Source organism: Paramisgurnus dabryanus, chromosome 3, assembly GCF_030506205.2.
Source record: "Paramisgurnus dabryanus chromosome 3, PD_genome_1.1, whole genome shotgun sequence".
NCBI lineage: Eukaryota > Metazoa > Chordata > Actinopteri > Cypriniformes > Cobitidae > Paramisgurnus > Paramisgurnus dabryanus.
The window spans coordinates 18,834,606-18,852,741 of NC_133339.1; the positions used below are offsets into that span (position 1 = coordinate 18,834,606).

General features: G+C 38.2%; 1 protein-coding gene across 1 annotated transcript in view; it reads left to right on the forward strand.

Moving 5' to 3' along the window:
- The window catches only part of smurf2 (SMAD specific E3 ubiquitin protein ligase 2), a 72,537-nt gene that overhangs the window by 27,134 nt on the left and 27,267 nt on the right, over positions 1-18,136 (forward strand). The window contains exons 2-5 of the mRNA XM_065252870.2: positions 5,312-5,350; positions 6,434-6,542; positions 13,315-13,448; positions 17,825-17,890. Coding sequence (XP_065108942.1) covers positions 5,312-5,350; positions 6,434-6,542; positions 13,315-13,448; positions 17,825-17,890 — 348 coding nt within the window. The remainder of the gene's footprint in view (positions 1-5,311; positions 5,351-6,433; positions 6,543-13,314; positions 13,449-17,824; positions 17,891-18,136) is intronic.

Here is an 18,136-nt window from a genome sequence, read left to right on the forward strand (position 1 = left end):
GCACAAAAAGAGAAAGAAAGATACATTCCAGATGGTGGAATGATGAGGTGGGTTTCACTGGAACGTTAAACATTCCCAGGGATGTTTGCAGAGAGAAATTCTTTCTTGACTGCGAAGCGAGCATGTTTCCTTTTTATCCAATCCAACCCTCTCGCCTGTCGTCTCCGGAGGAATCGAATCCAGCCCTGTCCGAAAGTTCTTGTCTTTATCATTAACTGTTTAAACCTTTCACGAGAGTTTCTTCATTCTTAACAAAAAAAAAAAAAGGTTCCTACAAAGTTCCTCTATGAAGAACCTATAAAGATACACAAAATCTTTCTGTTGCACAAAAAGTTTTTTTTTTGTAGTGGAAAAAGTTTAGAATCTTTGACTGAATTGTGCTTTGAGAAACCAAAAATGGTTCTTCTAGCAGCATTAAAGTTAATAGTGTGACACAGCGACTGTTTAACCCCTTAAAGTTCCAATGGTACCGTGGGAGGAACACTGCATTATTTGACAAAAAACTTCATCAAATACATCAACTCGAAAACAAAAAGCTAAACATGTCACATATATTTGAAGAGCTGAGATTATTGTGATTTGAATGATGTAAACCCTTTTAAGATACAATCAACAAAGCAGATACAATTAGTATCCTTTTTAGGTGTTTTTAGCCTTTTTCAGAAATGCTAATGGTTTTAAACTCATATCTGTGTGAATAATCGTATTTAAATTTAGGGCTTATAAATGATGTTTAAGATTTCATCGAATGCTACTTAATGAATTGTTCCTCTATATGAAGCTGTATGATTTCTTATGTAAAGTAAAAAGTAGTGGTTGACCGATATGGGTTTTTATGGCCGTGTTGAGGCCAATATAACATAAATGTAATTACAGTAAATGAAACTAAAACCCCATTCACCCAGCACTTTACACTCTTAGAAAGCATGTGTTAATTTTTTACACATCTTTGTGCGTTAAGCTTTTAACACATTATGTGTAATTTTAACACATTATGTGTCATTTTGTATTGATTTTGTATATTTTGTTAAAATATAACACAAGTTATGTTAAAAGTAACACGTAATGTGTTGTTTCAATAATAACACAGAGATGGGTGGATTCTGGGACAACGCATTTAGTGTGTTGTCCCAGAATCAACACCAATGTGTTGTTTTTAACACATTCGTTTTAAGAGTATTGTCCCAGAAAATTTCCGTAAAATTGGCCGAAAGGCTTCTGTGTAAACACAAACACTTCCTGTTAAAGCAACACTATGTAGTTTTTTTACCTTCAAATAATGTCTATACAATTATTTCAGTGATAGAACAACTTTTAACTGGATAAATTGTACTGTTGCTGCAACCTGAGCAGCCTCCTAGCTGCTACAAGCACACTCTGAAAGTGGCGGTGGAGGGTAGGAAACACAGCCCCGCCCCTCCCCCTGCCTGAAGAAGAGTGTCTGATACCAGGCACTGTTGCGCTTTTCAACCACATGGGGGAGCTGTAAGTCATTTTTACATGGAAACTACATAGTGTTGCTTTAATGTTCTATCGCTCCCATATAAAGAGGACCTAGTAACATTGCCGTTACATTTACGGAAAGCATATTGTGTGAACAAGAGGCAGAAACAATGCAGAAAGTGGCGTGCCATCGCAAGAAGTTATGGTTCAGCTCTTTGACGCAGGGATTTAAACACAGATCAACATTCACAATGAGAAATGTCAGCAAACTTGACCGAAGCAGAGTTAAGGGAGCTTGTCACTATCCACGCTAAAGCTGAGATCATTCACCAGCATGACAGAACAGCGCATTACATGCTCCTTATGATCTTGTCATAAACTAAAATGCACACGCGTTGTTTCTCGAAATAAATTACGGTTATTTACCCAACTTCGAACGTTGTGGAATAAACCTACGAAGTGCCGGATTTAAAATGTCATGCGTCTTTGTGGGATTACAGATTCTGGAAAATCATTGGCAATGTGAGTGCACCAAAAATCAAACGATCCCAGACAAATTCCAGAGGCATTTTCCGTAATCTCTGTGTGAAATGGGCTTAAACGACAAACAAAATAAGAGAAAATTGTTGAAAGTAAATAACAACTTCCGTATTTTGCGGGCTTTTTAAATAGTTTGGCTGGTCCTGCGACTTATAGTCAGGTGCGACTTATATGTCAAAATTAATTAATTCATACTGACTAACATTTATTTTTATTACAAACAAATTTAAGGAACTGAAAGATTTATTAGCCATTAAATTAAAAAATATTTTTTATTAAAATGTTACAAATATCAGCCACTGCAATATCGGCCACTGCAAAAATTTTGAAGAATATTTGGACTGTCAAGCAACAGATAATTATTAATGTCTAATAAAAGCTAATATGGCACGTATCATATTCCAGTTGGGTATTATATCTTTGTTTAGGTGCAAAGTACTGACAGGAATGTTCATCTGACAGGAAGTTTCGTTTTATCAGGTATGTGCGTGGACCATATTTTTCCACTGGCAGAACGACTGGCAGGGCATCTTAAGGTTCAAGTCAGATATTTTATTTCATAAAAGTCTAGTCTAAAAATGGCATAACATTTTTTTTTGTGCTTTCAAAAAAATTTAAAAAAAGAATCAAATCAAATCGTGACCTTAGAATCGAAAATGTAATTTAATCGTGGATTTGGAGAACCGTGACACCCCTAAAAAGTAATAAAAAAATGAAGTGTATTCCTCTTAATTGGCATACGGCTTAATAGTCTGGTACGGGAGTCAGAAGGATTGTTTCATGGTATTTTCATATTCGTTAAATTAATGTGAATTCAAGCTATGTGTGTGAAGTGCGAGCGTGTAAGGTGTGTGTGCATTGGGTGCGTGTGTGCAGAACAGCCGCAGACCGAATCAATAGCGGTCTCGGCACAGGTGTTTCTGTGTCTGTTTGGATTTGTTAAGTAAAGTCTGAGACTCACCTGCACGTGAAGGTTTCGCAGCCCTTTAACCTCCTCCTCACATTCCAGTTATTCTTTATAGTCTCGGCTTTCTTCCATCTGGTGGGTTGAAGTGTTTTGGTTTAGTTTGAATACCTCCAATGTGCTGCATTGGCTCTCTGGTCATCTTTCATTCCTGTTTTTACTCTAGGTTTTTTTTCTCTCAAACTGTCCTCCCTTTTTAGTTTTATTTCCGTCACATTTCTGCCTGTCATCCTTTGTTGGGTTTATTCTTTTGTCTAAATAACTCATTTTTGAGGTTGAGGTTCATTTTTTGTAGTTGAGGTTTTCAATAAACTTTTTAATATTTTGTAAAATAATTACTTCATCTGCAATCGCATCATTAAATAAAAATATTTTGATTGATTTTTTTTAAATATAATTCAACTTAAATTTTTGAGTTAATTCAATTACATATTTTGCACAACTTATTTAGTTAATTAATATTTTTAAGTTAAGTAAAGTTTACTTTATTTTTTAAGTTAAACCAACAATTTTTTACAGTGTATTTAAGGCCAAAGACTCAAACCAGTCCCTGACCCCAAACATTAACCTTTGCCATGTAACTCGTCCCTTTCTACATGTTATTGACCTCATGAGTGGACAGATCTCATCGTGTTTCATACCTTCCTGATATTCTCACAGTCATCTTGAATAAAGATCTCCGTGGATTCAGATCTGATATCATGTGGGAAACCTAAAACCAAATCTGCTTGTGTTTAGCTGACAGCTCAGGTCAGTTTGAAGTTGAAAGAACTTTGGCTTGTTTTGTTTTCGACTCTCTGAGTTATAAGACTGAATGTAGGCCAGCGGCGGGATGAGAATCCCTTTTTTTTTTTTGCATCTTTAATGCATTGTGAGCTTCATCTGGAAACGCTGAGCACTATGAGAGCATTGCCTCTGGATTTAAAGATTTTCTGGATCATTTAAACACGCTGTGATCCTAAAAATACAAAGATTAAAAACGTATCAACACATCACCACGCTGTCAGCTGTTAAAGATCTCAGTCCTATTGAATTTCAATTTTTTTTAAAATCCCTTTATCTGTAACTATTTAACTATTTCTCAGTCTTTAAAACAAGATCAAATTACTTAAAAAGCTAAATTTTAAATGATGTTAAGGAATTATTAAAGGAATATTCCATTTTCTTAAAAGAAAAATCCAGATAATTTACTCACCACCATGTCATCCAAAATGTTGATGTCTTTCTTTGATCAGTCGAGAAGAAATTATGTTTTTTGAGGAAAACATTGCAGGATTTTTCTCATTTTAATGGACTTTAATGGACACCACCACTTAACACTTAACTCAACACTTAACAGTTTTTTTCAACGGAGTTTCAAAGGACTCTAAACGATCCCAAACGAGGCATAAGGGTCTTATCTAGCAAAACGATTGTCATTTTTGACAATAAAAAAAATCAAATATCCACTTTTAAAGCACAACTTCTCGTTTAGATCCGGTCGTCATGCGCTAGCGTGACCCGACGCAATACGTCATCACGTCAAGAGGTCACAGAGGACGGACGCGAAACTCCGCCCCAGTGTTTACAAATGTGTTGAAAGACGACCGTTCCTACGTTGTTGTATGTCAACTGATACTAATTAATGTCTTTGTTTCAGTTTATTGTTTAAAATGGTCCGCAAATGTGCGTTTTATATATGTAACACGTGACCTCCCTACGTCACTACGCATTTACGTTAGGTCGCGCTGGACCGGACCTAAACGAAAAGTTGTGCTTTAAAAGTGTATATTTGTTATTTTTCTTGTCAAAAATGACAATCGTTTTGCTAGATAAGACCCTTATGCCTCGTTTGGGATCGTTTATAGTCCTTTGAAACTCAGTTGAAAAAAACTGTTAAGTGTTGAATTAAGTGTTAATTGTTGGTGTCTATTAAAGTCCATTAAAATGAGAAAAATCCTGCAATGTTTTCCTCAAAAAACATAATTTCATCTCGACTGAACAAAGAAAGACATCAACATTTTGGATGACATTGTGGTGAGTAAATTATCTGGATTTTTCTTTTAAGAAAATTGAATATTCCTTTAAGAGATTGAACAACATTTCTTTTTAACTTTTGATTTAGCAAATAGCTTTTCTTGTTTAAGGAATAAATTTTAGTGAGGTTTGTCTTAACTATCTTAAACAATTATGCTTTTCAAGTACACCAATGTTATCCGATTTAAGGTTTTTACTGAAAAATAAAAATACCAAATCAGAAAATTATTTTATATGAATATATGATTATTTTAATATGTCAATACATAAATTACATTTGTGTTGTTATTATGTGATATTAAAGTCACAAATAGTAAACAACAATTGTATTTTCTCTTCTTTCTCCAGTGCTGTGCGCAAAAAACCTTGTGAAGAAAGACTTCTTCCGTAAGTATCCGATTTTCCCAAACTGTGAGAGTATGTTTGTCTTTCTGTGGTGTGTTTTAGCCGGGACTCATCTGTTAAAAGTGTGCAGGGAGAGATAAGTGCTCTACCCTCACGAGACGGCAGAAATGTGGGTCAGCTCGAGCAGACAAACCAGCTGCTGGTTTGCGCGGCACGTTTTTCTCCGCCTCGACTCTTTATGCATTGTCAAACACAAACATCCAAGCCCACATTTAAAACGCTAATAGCAGCTCAAAAAAAAAGAAACTGCCAAAGATGGGCGGCAGGGTGGATTGACAAAAGATTGATGAAAGACAATTATTTGAAAAAATGATGCAAATTGCATGAAGTTAACGTGAAAACAGTGTTTTGGCTGAATGGGATACAGCTACGGCCTAAATCTCGCAAAATGTTGGGTGTAGAATTAGGATAAACACCAGCAAGATATCAAAAGACTTTGACCGTTGCTGTATCCCTTCTAGCCACAACCTGAAATCGGGGATCTGTAAATGCGTACTGTAAGTCTCGTTGGGTAAAAGTATCAACAAAATGCATACATGTAAATCTTTTGTGTCTTTGTTAGCCTGCAGAGAAACTTGCAGAATTCCAAACAGCCATACAAAAGTGATTTATGATAGAAGAATCTAAAATATTTCGTCCAGCCTCGATATTATGAAATTATCTGTTTCCAATTGTAACAGAGGCGATCTCGTGTGTGAAAACTGTGCGTTGTGTAAAGCTCACTCTTGATCTCAAGAGATGCTCTGGTGACAGATGCCGTGGCCTTTAGCCTACTTTCTTGAGCTCCCGACTCTCATGCTGGACCAATTGGCACGTTTGGAGCGGTTTTGAGTCCTGCTGGTTACACAACGTTGGATTAATTGGACTGATTCAGTAATATAATAAATAATAATGTAATATGTAAAAAATACTAACATTGGGGTTTAATTTTTTACTGATATTTAGGAAATAGGGTTTAATGATCGATTAAATGATACCATACAGGAAATTTGAATGACTATGGATGATGGCATGTAAAATGTATTGTACATAATATTTATTTTATGTTTGCGTGTGATATTACAGGGCTGCCAGACCCCTTTGCTAAGGTTGTGGTGGATGGTTCGGGACAGTGCCACTCTACAGACACAGTGAGGAACACACTGGACCCCAAATGGAACCAACACTATGACCTGTAAGTGTTTATTCTGCTCTGCTTTCATTAAAAATCTTTCTTTCTCAGTCCCACACATACATAAACATGCTTTAATTCAATTTCAATTTGTTGCTATAGTACTCAATTTTGCATTGTTGCAAAGCAGCATTACAGTAAATATTTATTAGTGGATGGGAGGAAAAACAGAATTTTTTATTGTATTTTTACATAAGATGTACTGTAGTGATACTAGTGGGACAATAATTGTCTGCAAGTTTGTAACCGTGCTGTAATATTCATGGTGTTTTTTTAAAGGGATATTTCCCCCCAAAAATGACAATTTTGTCATTATTTTCTCATCCTCATGTTGTTTTAAACCTGTATGAAATAATTTTTTCTGATGAACAGAAAATAAGATATTTTGATAAATGATGGTAAGCACACAGCTGATTGTAACCACTGACTTCCATAGTAGAAAAACTAATACGATAGAATAAAATGGATACCGTGTGTGTGTGTGTGTGTGTGTGTGTGTGTGTGTGTGTGTGTGTGTGTGTGTGTGTGTGCGTGTGCGTGTGCGTGTGCGTGTGCGTGTGCGTGTGCGTGTGCGTGTGCGTGTGCGTGTGCGTGTGCGTGTGCGTGTGCGTGTGCGTGTGCGTGTGCGTGTGCGTGCGCGTGCGCGTGCGCGTGCGCGTGCGCGTGCGCGTGCGCGTGCGCGTGCGTGTGTGTGTGTGTGTTTAAATGGACAGGCGTCAGAAATACTTATGATTAAATCTCGTATCTACCATGATGCTTTAAAGGTGAACAGTGTATCAGGAAAGAAATAGTATATACTTTTTCTGAAACTATGAGACATATAGTCAGTTAGTTTGATATATGAGGTGTCACGTTAAACAGGACATGCCATTCCAACCTGCATACAGATGCCCCCCAAAACACATGGGAAACTATGTAAAAGTATAAAACCTATATCTAATGTCAGCTGTCTCTCAATTCAAGCGTTTACATGCATACTTTTCTCCTGATGATCGGACTATAACACCCCTTTTAACATGACCAAAATTTGCATCAAATCGACCTCAATCATATTGAATAAGGTGTTAACATGAAGGCTTTTCAATTTGATTGAGCCATCAATACAATTACAAATGGATTATCTGGTTGCATGTAAATGTACCAAATGAGAAAAGCGAAAAAGGCAGTGAACCAAAACTTAGTTTAAAGTTATGAAAAATAAGCCTGAGGCGATAATGCTGTCCATGAGAAGACAACACAGAAAAATATGTCATTTTAAACCACATGGACTCACATCCAGCCATTTTAAGTCGTAGGTTTGGGTTTTGGGCTGCGGTTCTTGTCAGACTGTCATTAGATGCATCATGTGTGGTTTAAATTCGGTCATTGTTATATGCGAGTCACCACAAAGAAGTCTGTTTCACACACTACTTTTTCTCTACTAATAGATAATTTTTCATTACATTAATAAAATTTAAATGAATTTGGTTTTTGTAAAGTAAAGCAGTGTATAAAACAAAAATTCAGGGTGAACTTATGCTTATTTGGCACGTGCAAGAACTTCCCTAATTTGATTTCAAGCACTTTTGTAAAAGCCCAGGAGATTTTCTTCATCCAGCGGTGTAAGATTTCATGATCGGTGCAGTGCATCAGTAAATCTCCCAGCATCCTTCAGGCTTTGAGGATTTAGGTCACCGCCGCTTAAGTCGACTGCTCTATCTGTGAAGATCACAGAAAGGATTTTCATAGAGTAACTCTATACTCCCAGATCCGTTTACATGTTTTTAAGAGGTTTTATCTACAACTGCTGTTATCAACCGCTTCACAGCGCGGAGTAAAAATAGAAATTTCCTTCGGCCCGGGACTGTCAGTTTTCCCACAGACCGAAAAACGACAGAGAAAAGGGGGGTCGACTAACAAGGAGCGAAAAGATTTCCAATACTTGTCCCGTTCTCATGTCGAGCTGCCAGTCTGGAGCGAGAGGAAGCACGCGTCTCTGTTTGTTTAGTTGCCAGGGCAACCGTAAGCTAACCCGCACCCCCCAGGACGACTGTCGAATTAGCCGAACTTGTCACGTCTGTACACGGAAAATAGGCCTTCGTTTCCACAGCCTCCCCTACGGGAATACTGGATGGGGAATGAGAAACCAAGCTTCAATTATAAATGTTTATGGTATACTGTTAGGTGTATTGTTAACCATCAATCCCTTACAAAATAAATTGTGTTGTGTTTTTTTTTGTAGTAAAACCATGGTTTATTTTCACAAGGGGTGATCCAAAATGCATTATTTTCAAGTTATTTAAGGGACCAGAGTGGTGGTTATTTTAAGACATTTGACCGGTTAGGTGTGCGCTTTCCAGAAAATGATCAACACCCATGGAACATGTCTCAACCAATCAAAATGAAGCATTCAACAGCACTGTGGTATAATAACACATAATGCATTTCATAGGTGTACAGTCATGTTCTCTGAAGACTCTAAAATGATTGTCTGTAAGGTTGTAATTGGTATCTAAAAAGTAAGATGACCCTACTAAAACAGTATATCGCTTTTTTTATCAAACTATCAGGGCACATGCACACTATCCAAACCAAACCGCGCTTGGGTACGTTTTACCCTGAAAGCCTGGTTTATTTGACTAGTGTGATCGCCTGTACCGCACCCGGGCGTAGTTTGGTTAATCATGCCCTGGCAAGCTTGCAGAGGCGGGCTGAAGCATGGTTCGTGCAATGTAATTGCACCAGAGTGCAATTCAAAAGAAGAAAAATGTCAATTGCGCGATGCGACAGAGCAACTAAGCAATATGATGGCATGTGAGAGGGCTGTGTGTCATCGCTGAGGGGCAACTTTCCGATCTCTCAGATGAAGCCAATACGGAAGTGACTTAAACTGCAATTCATCGACTGGCCGCTTGAAGCTGGCACCAAAAGAGAGTCAATTCTCATAGACCTCCATGTTAAAATACCGAACTTTACAGTAGAAAATAATATGTTTACAGCCTTGGACCAAAAATGTTTTTGGTCTATATAGCTAATTTTGCACCTCTTCATGACAACTGTGAGAGGGGTGAATGTTTTTGTAACTCATCCGTTTAAATTATATAAAGACTTAAACTTTTTCATAATTAAGGGCGTTGCCACTTGAGTGAGGAGTGAACAGCCACTGCTGTCACTAGAATCGAGCTAGGCATGCGTGGTTTCAGAAACCAGCCACCTCAGCTTCAACCATGTCCCGCCTCTTTACCCATTTTCGGTTATCCGCAAGTGATTCGTGGTGATGTGCAGTCAAGATGGCGACGGCAGGCAACGCCTACTTTAAAGTGCCCATCTTATGACTGCTTTTCCACAAGTTATATAGGTGTATGAGTTCCATAAAACATGTTTCAAAAGTTGTTTGCTCGAAATAGCTTGTAGGAAAAGATTGTTACCCATCTCTAGTAGCCTCTGTTTCAGTGCATTTCAGATTGTGCCGTTTTGAGATGGTCATTACATATTTATGAGCTGCTGCTCCTTTGATCACGCCCCACTACTAACGACATGCGCGCGCATGCGCAATGTTATCGTGAGCAGTGCAGACTGTATCATTATTTTATATATTATTATTATTATTATTATTAACGGTTTATGTATTGCCAACAGACAAATCAAGCAAAAAAGTATCACTAATAAGTACATTCCAGGAGAAGAAACTCATGACACATAATGATTCCAGAGTAAATTGTGATGTAGCAGTCTCAACAATACACTCGTTTTCCCTGGACAACGCTAACATATTCCCGTTATAAAACATTTTAAAATGCATTATTTTCGCAAATTACAGAAATTAAGATCCAGCGAGGGATGTATACTGCTTGTGGACAGCATGCTAATTGCTAGAAGCTAGCGGGAGGTCTGCCGTATCTTGTGAAAGTGATAAGAGACTTAGGGGTACGTTAGCCTTTTAGGAAAAGCCGGGTCGGTAAGGCCCTGTTTTGGTTAGTTTGGTAAAACACTATTACTTAGTAAGTTCATCTAGAATTGTAAAACAAAGCAGTTAAATATTTCTTTTAACTTTCGAAAAGTACGGTAGCTGGTCACTGGCTTTGCAGGAGAAATAACGCTGCCTACTGTCTACAAACATGAATAATAGTAACATTACTTTTACATCTTATAAAAGGTAACTTATAACTTACGGGTTTAGCATCAGTGTATGGTCTCTGTTTTGAGATACAGATGCTCTAGCATTATAAATGTTGTATTTTGTGACAGAAGTCCAAATGACAACATGCGAAATATAAACGTAACTTCTTACCTTTATGTTGATATAACGATCGCGAATCGAATCCAGTCTGTTTCAGATGTGTGAATAATTCATAAAAGTCCAATAAAATACATCCAATGACCATTTTTGTCCACAAATGCGTATAATCCGTGAAATATAGATACATAGTCTGTTGTTTACATCAGATTTTGCATGAACGTCTTTAAATATTATAATATCGCCCTCAATCTGAGGACTATTTGAGTCGTAACACACTGTATATGAGTTTACACTTTAGGTTCCTGTAATCACATAAACACGCGTTAAAACTTTGTTTTTAAAAGTAGACGGGAGTATAATCCATAATATCCAAATAGTTATTTCCGTGAGCCATGATAACAGTGTAGAGGATATCAGTGAAGTGACTGCTCTGTGCTCTCTAGCGACCCGGTGGGTGGAGACCTGTGAGTGGGGTGGTTGGCGTGAAAATTCAAACAGAATGTGACGAAAAGGCTAGTTACATCACAACGGAGCTGATTCTGAAACGGTGCAATCTGAGACTCAAGGCAGAGGACATTCAGAAACCTTTATCTCACTCAAAACAGCATGGATGGATTTTTTTCCAGGTTTGTATGCGTCTGCGCACACGCGGGACATCATTGTTAACGCTTGATGGAAGGTGTGTCTGAAGTGTGGCCAACAGACAATAACGGTGGCCGCAACACGTGCTCCTCTTTTCTTCAGTCTTGTATAAACACAAAAGGCGATCTGATTGGAAGTGTTGAGAAACGGCAGTGATTGGTCCACATTCATTTCGGCAATGCATGACGGCGCTCATTTAAAGTAAATGAGAAGCGTTAATGCTTACGCCTCGTGTGAATGTACCATTAGACATTTAGTGATAGCATGATAGATGTCAGGTGCAGTGGGACCGGTGACTTCTTTTTCGAGGGCGCACAATGCAAGAATTTGCATTAATGTCATAAAATGTAAACAACTTTAGCATTCCTAACAGAGAAGGAAAGATGAAGAGTCTATAAGATTGCATAAAGTTTGCAGACCAACTGCGTATTTGTATTAAACATAAGGACATGTCTGAATCATTTGTAAGAATGTTGATACAAAAATAAAAAGCAGCACATGGCAAAGTTGCTGATATGCAAAATAAACAAAGCTACTGAAAAACCAGCTTGTCTGGTATGAAAGTACGTGCTGAAAACAGACCATCCGTGACCAACCTGGATCTAACAAGGTATTCCCAATACTGACTCTTGATTCAATTGAATTGAAAGGAAACAGACTCCGGGACATGATTGTTGTAAAGATAACAGTGTTTTAACAGGATTGGAAACTCTTGAAAATGTTTGGTGTCTCTTACATCAAGTGTAATGGAAAAAGCTATAAACGAGTTAAACCATAATTATCTATTGTGAACTGTTGACTGTACAGGATTTCGCTTTTATTGTCCTTGTTCTCTCTCTTTCTCTCTCTGGTCTGGTTTGGTAACTTCTTGTTTCTTTTCTTCTCCAAGATCTTGTCTAGTCCTGTTAATAAATACCTTGGCGTGATGATTCTCTTAAATTGGGCGGAAGGGTCTTTACGAGGTCAGACTTCAGTGCCGGTCTCTGGACTTCTTCAGAACTTGTTTGGGTTCGGTTGGGTCCGCTCTGGTCAGAACATCTAGCGATTTATTGAAGTTTTGTCTTCTCGTTTCTTTCTTCTGCCCGTTTCTTTCGCTCTTCTTATAACCCTCCGAATTCCTTATAGTCCAAACAAGAAACTTTGCCCAGGAATTCTTTCCCATTGGCAGGTTCACAGACATTTCATACTTACGGTTGGACGTTTTTTTGTCAGCCTGTTCCATTTGTTGTCCAGTTTTGGAGGCATTTCTGTTCCTCGATTATAAGTGAATCATTTGTTTTGTCTAACGCCATGCCAAAATATTCAGTCAAACCAGCTACGTGCTTTCTGGAGGACCTGATGAAATGCATACGGTGTGATGAACCAAAATACATGGAACTACAAGCCACCGAACCGTTGTCTTGTTCCATTTATTCAAAATTACGTAAAGGGTATTTTCATACTAGAGGCCTCTTTTAAGAAACCAAGCTCAGACTTCTTTATGTGAATCAATAAATAAGAACCAAATTTAGCACCGTTTAAGTGTGAGACTTGTAGAAGGATCTCTTGACAGATATGCAATATAATATACACAACTATATTATCAGTGGTGTATAAAGACCTTATATAATGAACTGTATTGGGGTTTTTTTTACCTTAGAATGAGCCATTTTTATCTGCATACAGCGCGGGTCCCCTTACATGGAAGTCAGGTATTTTGCAGGTATTATTTATGCTCTAACAGCAACATTACACACTAACTAAAGTTTGAAAAATAGGATCAAGAAGAACGTGACCTTTAAATAACTTAAAAATATATGTTACAAGTTCTCGTCACTCTCAAAGTGACCCAAGATCTCCTCTCAAGATGGAAGTATAGTTTGTATTAAAATTTTTGCATTTAGTACACAACTGATTTTTTGTTTCCCTCTCTAGATATATCGGGAAGTCCGACTCCATCACCATCAGCGTGTGGAACCATAAGAAGATCCATAAGAAGCAAGGCGCAGGATTTCTGGGCTGTGTGCGACTCCTCTCCAACTCCATTAATAGACTCAAAGACACAGGCTGTGAGTGTGTTTTTGTTTGTTTGTTTGTGAATTCATGTGTAATTGGCTTTTCCCTCTTTTAGTATTCATATAATTAGCTCAGAAAACACAGATCTAACTGTGTGTGTGTACCTTGAGTGTTTGTAATTGGCTTCGAGTGGTTGTAAGTGTGCCAGTGGTTTTGTGTGTGTTGAGTGGGTGACTTGTTATAAAACACACAGCGTGTTTTTTTTAATAAAAAAAATTATGTCAAGGAGTGGTTGAAGACTCTCTATCTCTGATCTCCGCTCAGTGACGGTCTAGACTTCAGCCAACCAAAAACATCCTGTACTGAAATAGTGGCGTCGACAGCTACATAAGCGATATTTTTCACTAGTGAACTAAATGGATATGTTTAGGATGCCACGGCCCCTGTCAGGCTCTGTGTGGCTGCGTTCCAACCCCACGGTTGTGTTTTAGATGGGTTTTAAAGCAAGCTTTCCCTAGAAAGCCTCTAGCCTGACCGCTGTCCTGGATCAGCACAGGAAACCAGCAGTCGCTCCCACAGCTGGAAGTGATTCAGTTCACCATTTCCTGTTGCACCCCTTCTGTCTCACTGCCATCCTTCTCTATGTCTCTCTCTCTCATTCAGTTTGACAATACTCATTAGGCTGTCTTTAGTAAAGTTGCATGATATATTTTATTTTAGATATATATTTTTTTATGGTGATTTTGGTGTTTTATTGAATTTTGGTGATTATTTTGAATAAAGAATAATATATCTGTGACTTACTCTGAAATTTGTAATTAAGGAATGGTAAAGCTGAAAATTAAAATTATCCCATAATTGAATGGTTAAAATAGTTTAAAAATTAATTTTTTTTTAGTTGCCAGCCAGTGCCAGCATTTTTATGATTTTTACAAAAGTTTAATTCCTTCCAGAAAATGTTCTACTTTCAATATATAAACATACAATATATCAAATGAAAGAACAGACCCTCTGCTTTCAAACAGAAAAAAAACGTTTATCCTACCTTCATTTGTTCTCTTTTTATCATCTCTCAAATATGAGTAGGTTTCTTCAAAAAGACGATATTTTGAGCATTTTTTGAGCATTTAATTGCATTTTTGTGAAGGACTTTTGATAGAGATCAGATTCAGAGAGTAAATCTGATGGAAAGAGTTACAGAAGACTCCAGTGGGTATATGTGTCTTATGAAGCGAAGTTATAAGTATGCGAGAGAATCATTAATACTTTAAGCATTTTTGTGATGTGTCATGTATTATTGTACATTTAGAAATGAGTGCTCTATTTTCAGGTATAGCGTAACGATGAATCTGATTGGTTCTCATGTTTTCGTGACTAGTTGTCATATGCGTGTTTGATTGCGTGTTTGATAATGAGGCACACAAAAAACTAAAAGATTTGACGTAATCAACGTGGAGCCAAAACGTTTTTTTAATACAAATATTTAAATCTTATGCTGCGTTCACACCAACAGCGGTAGAGGCGTGAAGCGCTAGTGATTTCAATGTTAAGTCAATGTGAAGACGAGTTGGATGAGGCGTTTGGCGCGGCAGACTCGTTTCTTCCTCATTTGTGCATCTAGCTTCCGCGAATTGAGCGTTTGTGCGCGGTATGTGCAAATGGTGCTTTTTGTGCATTTTGTGTTTGACCCGAATTGCTGGCTGACGCCCAAGTTGAAAAATGTTTAATTTGGTGGAATTTCGCGCCGTGTTAACCAATCAGGAGCCTGCTTGCTGCTGTGGAATCAGCCCCGCCCGGAGTCACTCATTCAACCTGAAGGAACGCTTGACATTGTCTGTAAGCAGTCACCCGGTGCTATATGACACAAGTTCTTATTTCTAAAGAGACAGAAAATAAAAAGGACCTTGCTTGGAAGAGTGTCAATGAGGACATTAGGCAACCTGGTAAGTTGTAATACACATTTCACTTTTGAGTCACGTGACGTTTATCGACCCGCGCTGTTTATTTTCCCCCTATAGTAAGGTTACCAAATACAAACCGGTAACTCTCTCGATAAATGCACAATCAACATCAGTCATCTTGCTAACAGACAACCGCCTAGCACTTGCCCCTCCCACAAGAAGCAGATTTTGCCTCTGACACGCGTCAAATGCTTGCTTTTTCCACGCGTCTACTCTGCTCTACACGCGCGAATGCATTCAAACTGTTCAAGCGGCAAACTAGGCGCGGTAGACGCGATTTTTGACGCCTGAAACGCGGTTGGTGTAAACGCACCATTAGTGTTGAGCTGAATAAAGATAGTTATATATACCTGGGATGGCAAGAGGTTGAGTAAATTATAATTTTATTTTTTTAACTATTCCGTTAATTAGGATTTGTAATATTTGTTTTATTTCAAACTTTTCAGTGGCTTCAGTGGTTTAAGATTAAACCAGGACTAGGCATTTATTTTATTAGGACACTTAGGTAGGTTTTGCAAACATACTTTACACAAAACATTACTGGTGTGCATCTTGAGACAAAACAATGGCACTGATATATTTAAAGGTAGTGTGCACACCAAAGCGTTTACGTCAGCGTATACTTTCAGTTGTTTCCTTTCGAAGCGCAGCACTTTTCAAAAACATCAGCAGCTGGCGGGTTTTGTCCACGCTGAGCGCTGGCACTGTGCATTTTTTTCAGGTTGAGCATCGAGAGTTGAAAAATATTAAACTTTGGGTGAAACTAAGCTCCTCAATGTCACTTCTCACCCAGCTGTCCAATCACAGTAGAGGAGGGGTTGGACAAATATCACAACAACTAGGGATGGGCGATATGGCCTAAAATCCATATTGCGTTATACATTGCAGCCTCTTGCGATAGCGATATGTATTGCGATATAATAATTTCAATAGACTCGTTTCAGAACAGGTTATATAGACCCTTACAAAAGCCAAACTGCTAAAAAAGTAAGTAAAAGTAAACCGTTATGGCCAGATTAGTCTTGTTACCTCTCTTAGCTGGAACTTTTGCCTGACACACTCTACGTCAGGGGTGTCCAGACTTTTTTGTGTGGTGATCTACTTTTAAAATGATAAAGCCGACAAGATCTATCTGCTAAAAAACATATATATATGCATGTTTCACAATTACTAGACCATAATGCCAATTTCGCGCGTGGAGCAGCAGTTAACTTATGTAACTTATGGCTTAAATCCAAAAAATAGATGTTGCATCTGTCTTTTTTCGCGAGTTCCTCTGTTTCGCTGACGCTTTCATCCATGTTTATTCGGCTGCAGCTCGTGGCTCTAAAGTTCGCGGGTAGATTGTTTCATTAACATGCATTATCGCGATAGTGCAATAGATTTAAAATCTCTATCGTATGCCAATTTTCTATCGTTTATATTGCATATTGTTTATATTGCCCATCCCTAACAACAACCAACCGGCGCATCGTTCAACGACCGATAAACAGAACAGAAGTATCATAACAAACAAAGCACTCCGCTAAAAAAGCTGGCAAGCACCTACAGTCAGCCTGTCCGCCTGCCGTTTTTTTTGCCATGTTTAAACGATTTTGTGTACACACCCCCTAAGTCAGTGCAAGCTGCTTTCAGTTAGGACAGCTCAAACAAGCATTTTAGTCTTGGACTAGAGTTAAGCCCTGTCTGGGAAACCACACGACAATGTTTTATTATTATTATTATTATTTAATTTCTTTATACCGTAGTTGTCACACATATTTAAGAATAATTATTGGTTACAGATTGTTTTATTTGTTTATTTATTTATTTATACTTTTTTTATGTGAGTGTGTTTGAGTGCTGCCCATCTTGACCAGGACTCCCAGGTAGAAGAGATATTGATACTACAGAGGGACTTTCCATGTTAAATGAATACCGATTATACCGATTTGAATTATCTCTATATTACTGATTTCCCTGATCTTAAACATTAAAGATTGACATAATGTCAACAACATCATGTTTGGCACGTGTTTGAGCACATTCAGTGAGTTAAATGTGAGTTAAATGTGTTTGGGTGGTTAAACGCTGCCCAGTCCTGTTTAGTCTAGCTGTGCATCCTGATCTGTGTGTGTGTTTGTTTGTACGAGTGAGAACAGATAGTGGCCTCCAATGTCTGCAGGGTACTTGTTATTCCTGTCTCTCTCTTTCCGGCAACGACAGAGAGCCTCTAGAAGAGCCTCAGTCCTATCAGCACATCTACAGTCTGAGAGAAATAAAGCTGCCTCTGTGCACAAACACACACACAGATACAAAACTGCAGTGTGTGTGACCTCAGACATGAATGTGGAGGGATGCAGGCTGTCATTTAAATCTCTGATGGCTCGCAGAGCGAGGAATTCAACAATGACGCTAGCTGGTTTCTCACGTGAACTATTGACAAATTACCTCTCTCTTTTTTTTTGTCTTCTTTTATTAATTTACAGATCAGCGGTTGGACCTGAACAAGCTGGGACCCAATGACAGCGACACTGTGAGGGGCCAGATAGTTGGTGAGTTGACAAGACCTGTTGGGAATGGGTAAACCCGGGAGCCCAGATAGGACCAGCAAACCAGTTTCGGCTGGTTTATGATGTTTAATTTAGATCAGAGTGATGCAATGGTGTACTAAAGAAAACATCAGTCACAAACTGCACGTCCTCTAAGAAGCGTTACCTCAGTGGAAAGTACCATCAAGCATTTATCTTCATCAAGATAAGACAGATGTCCCCACTTATTTTGTGACATATGATGAAGCT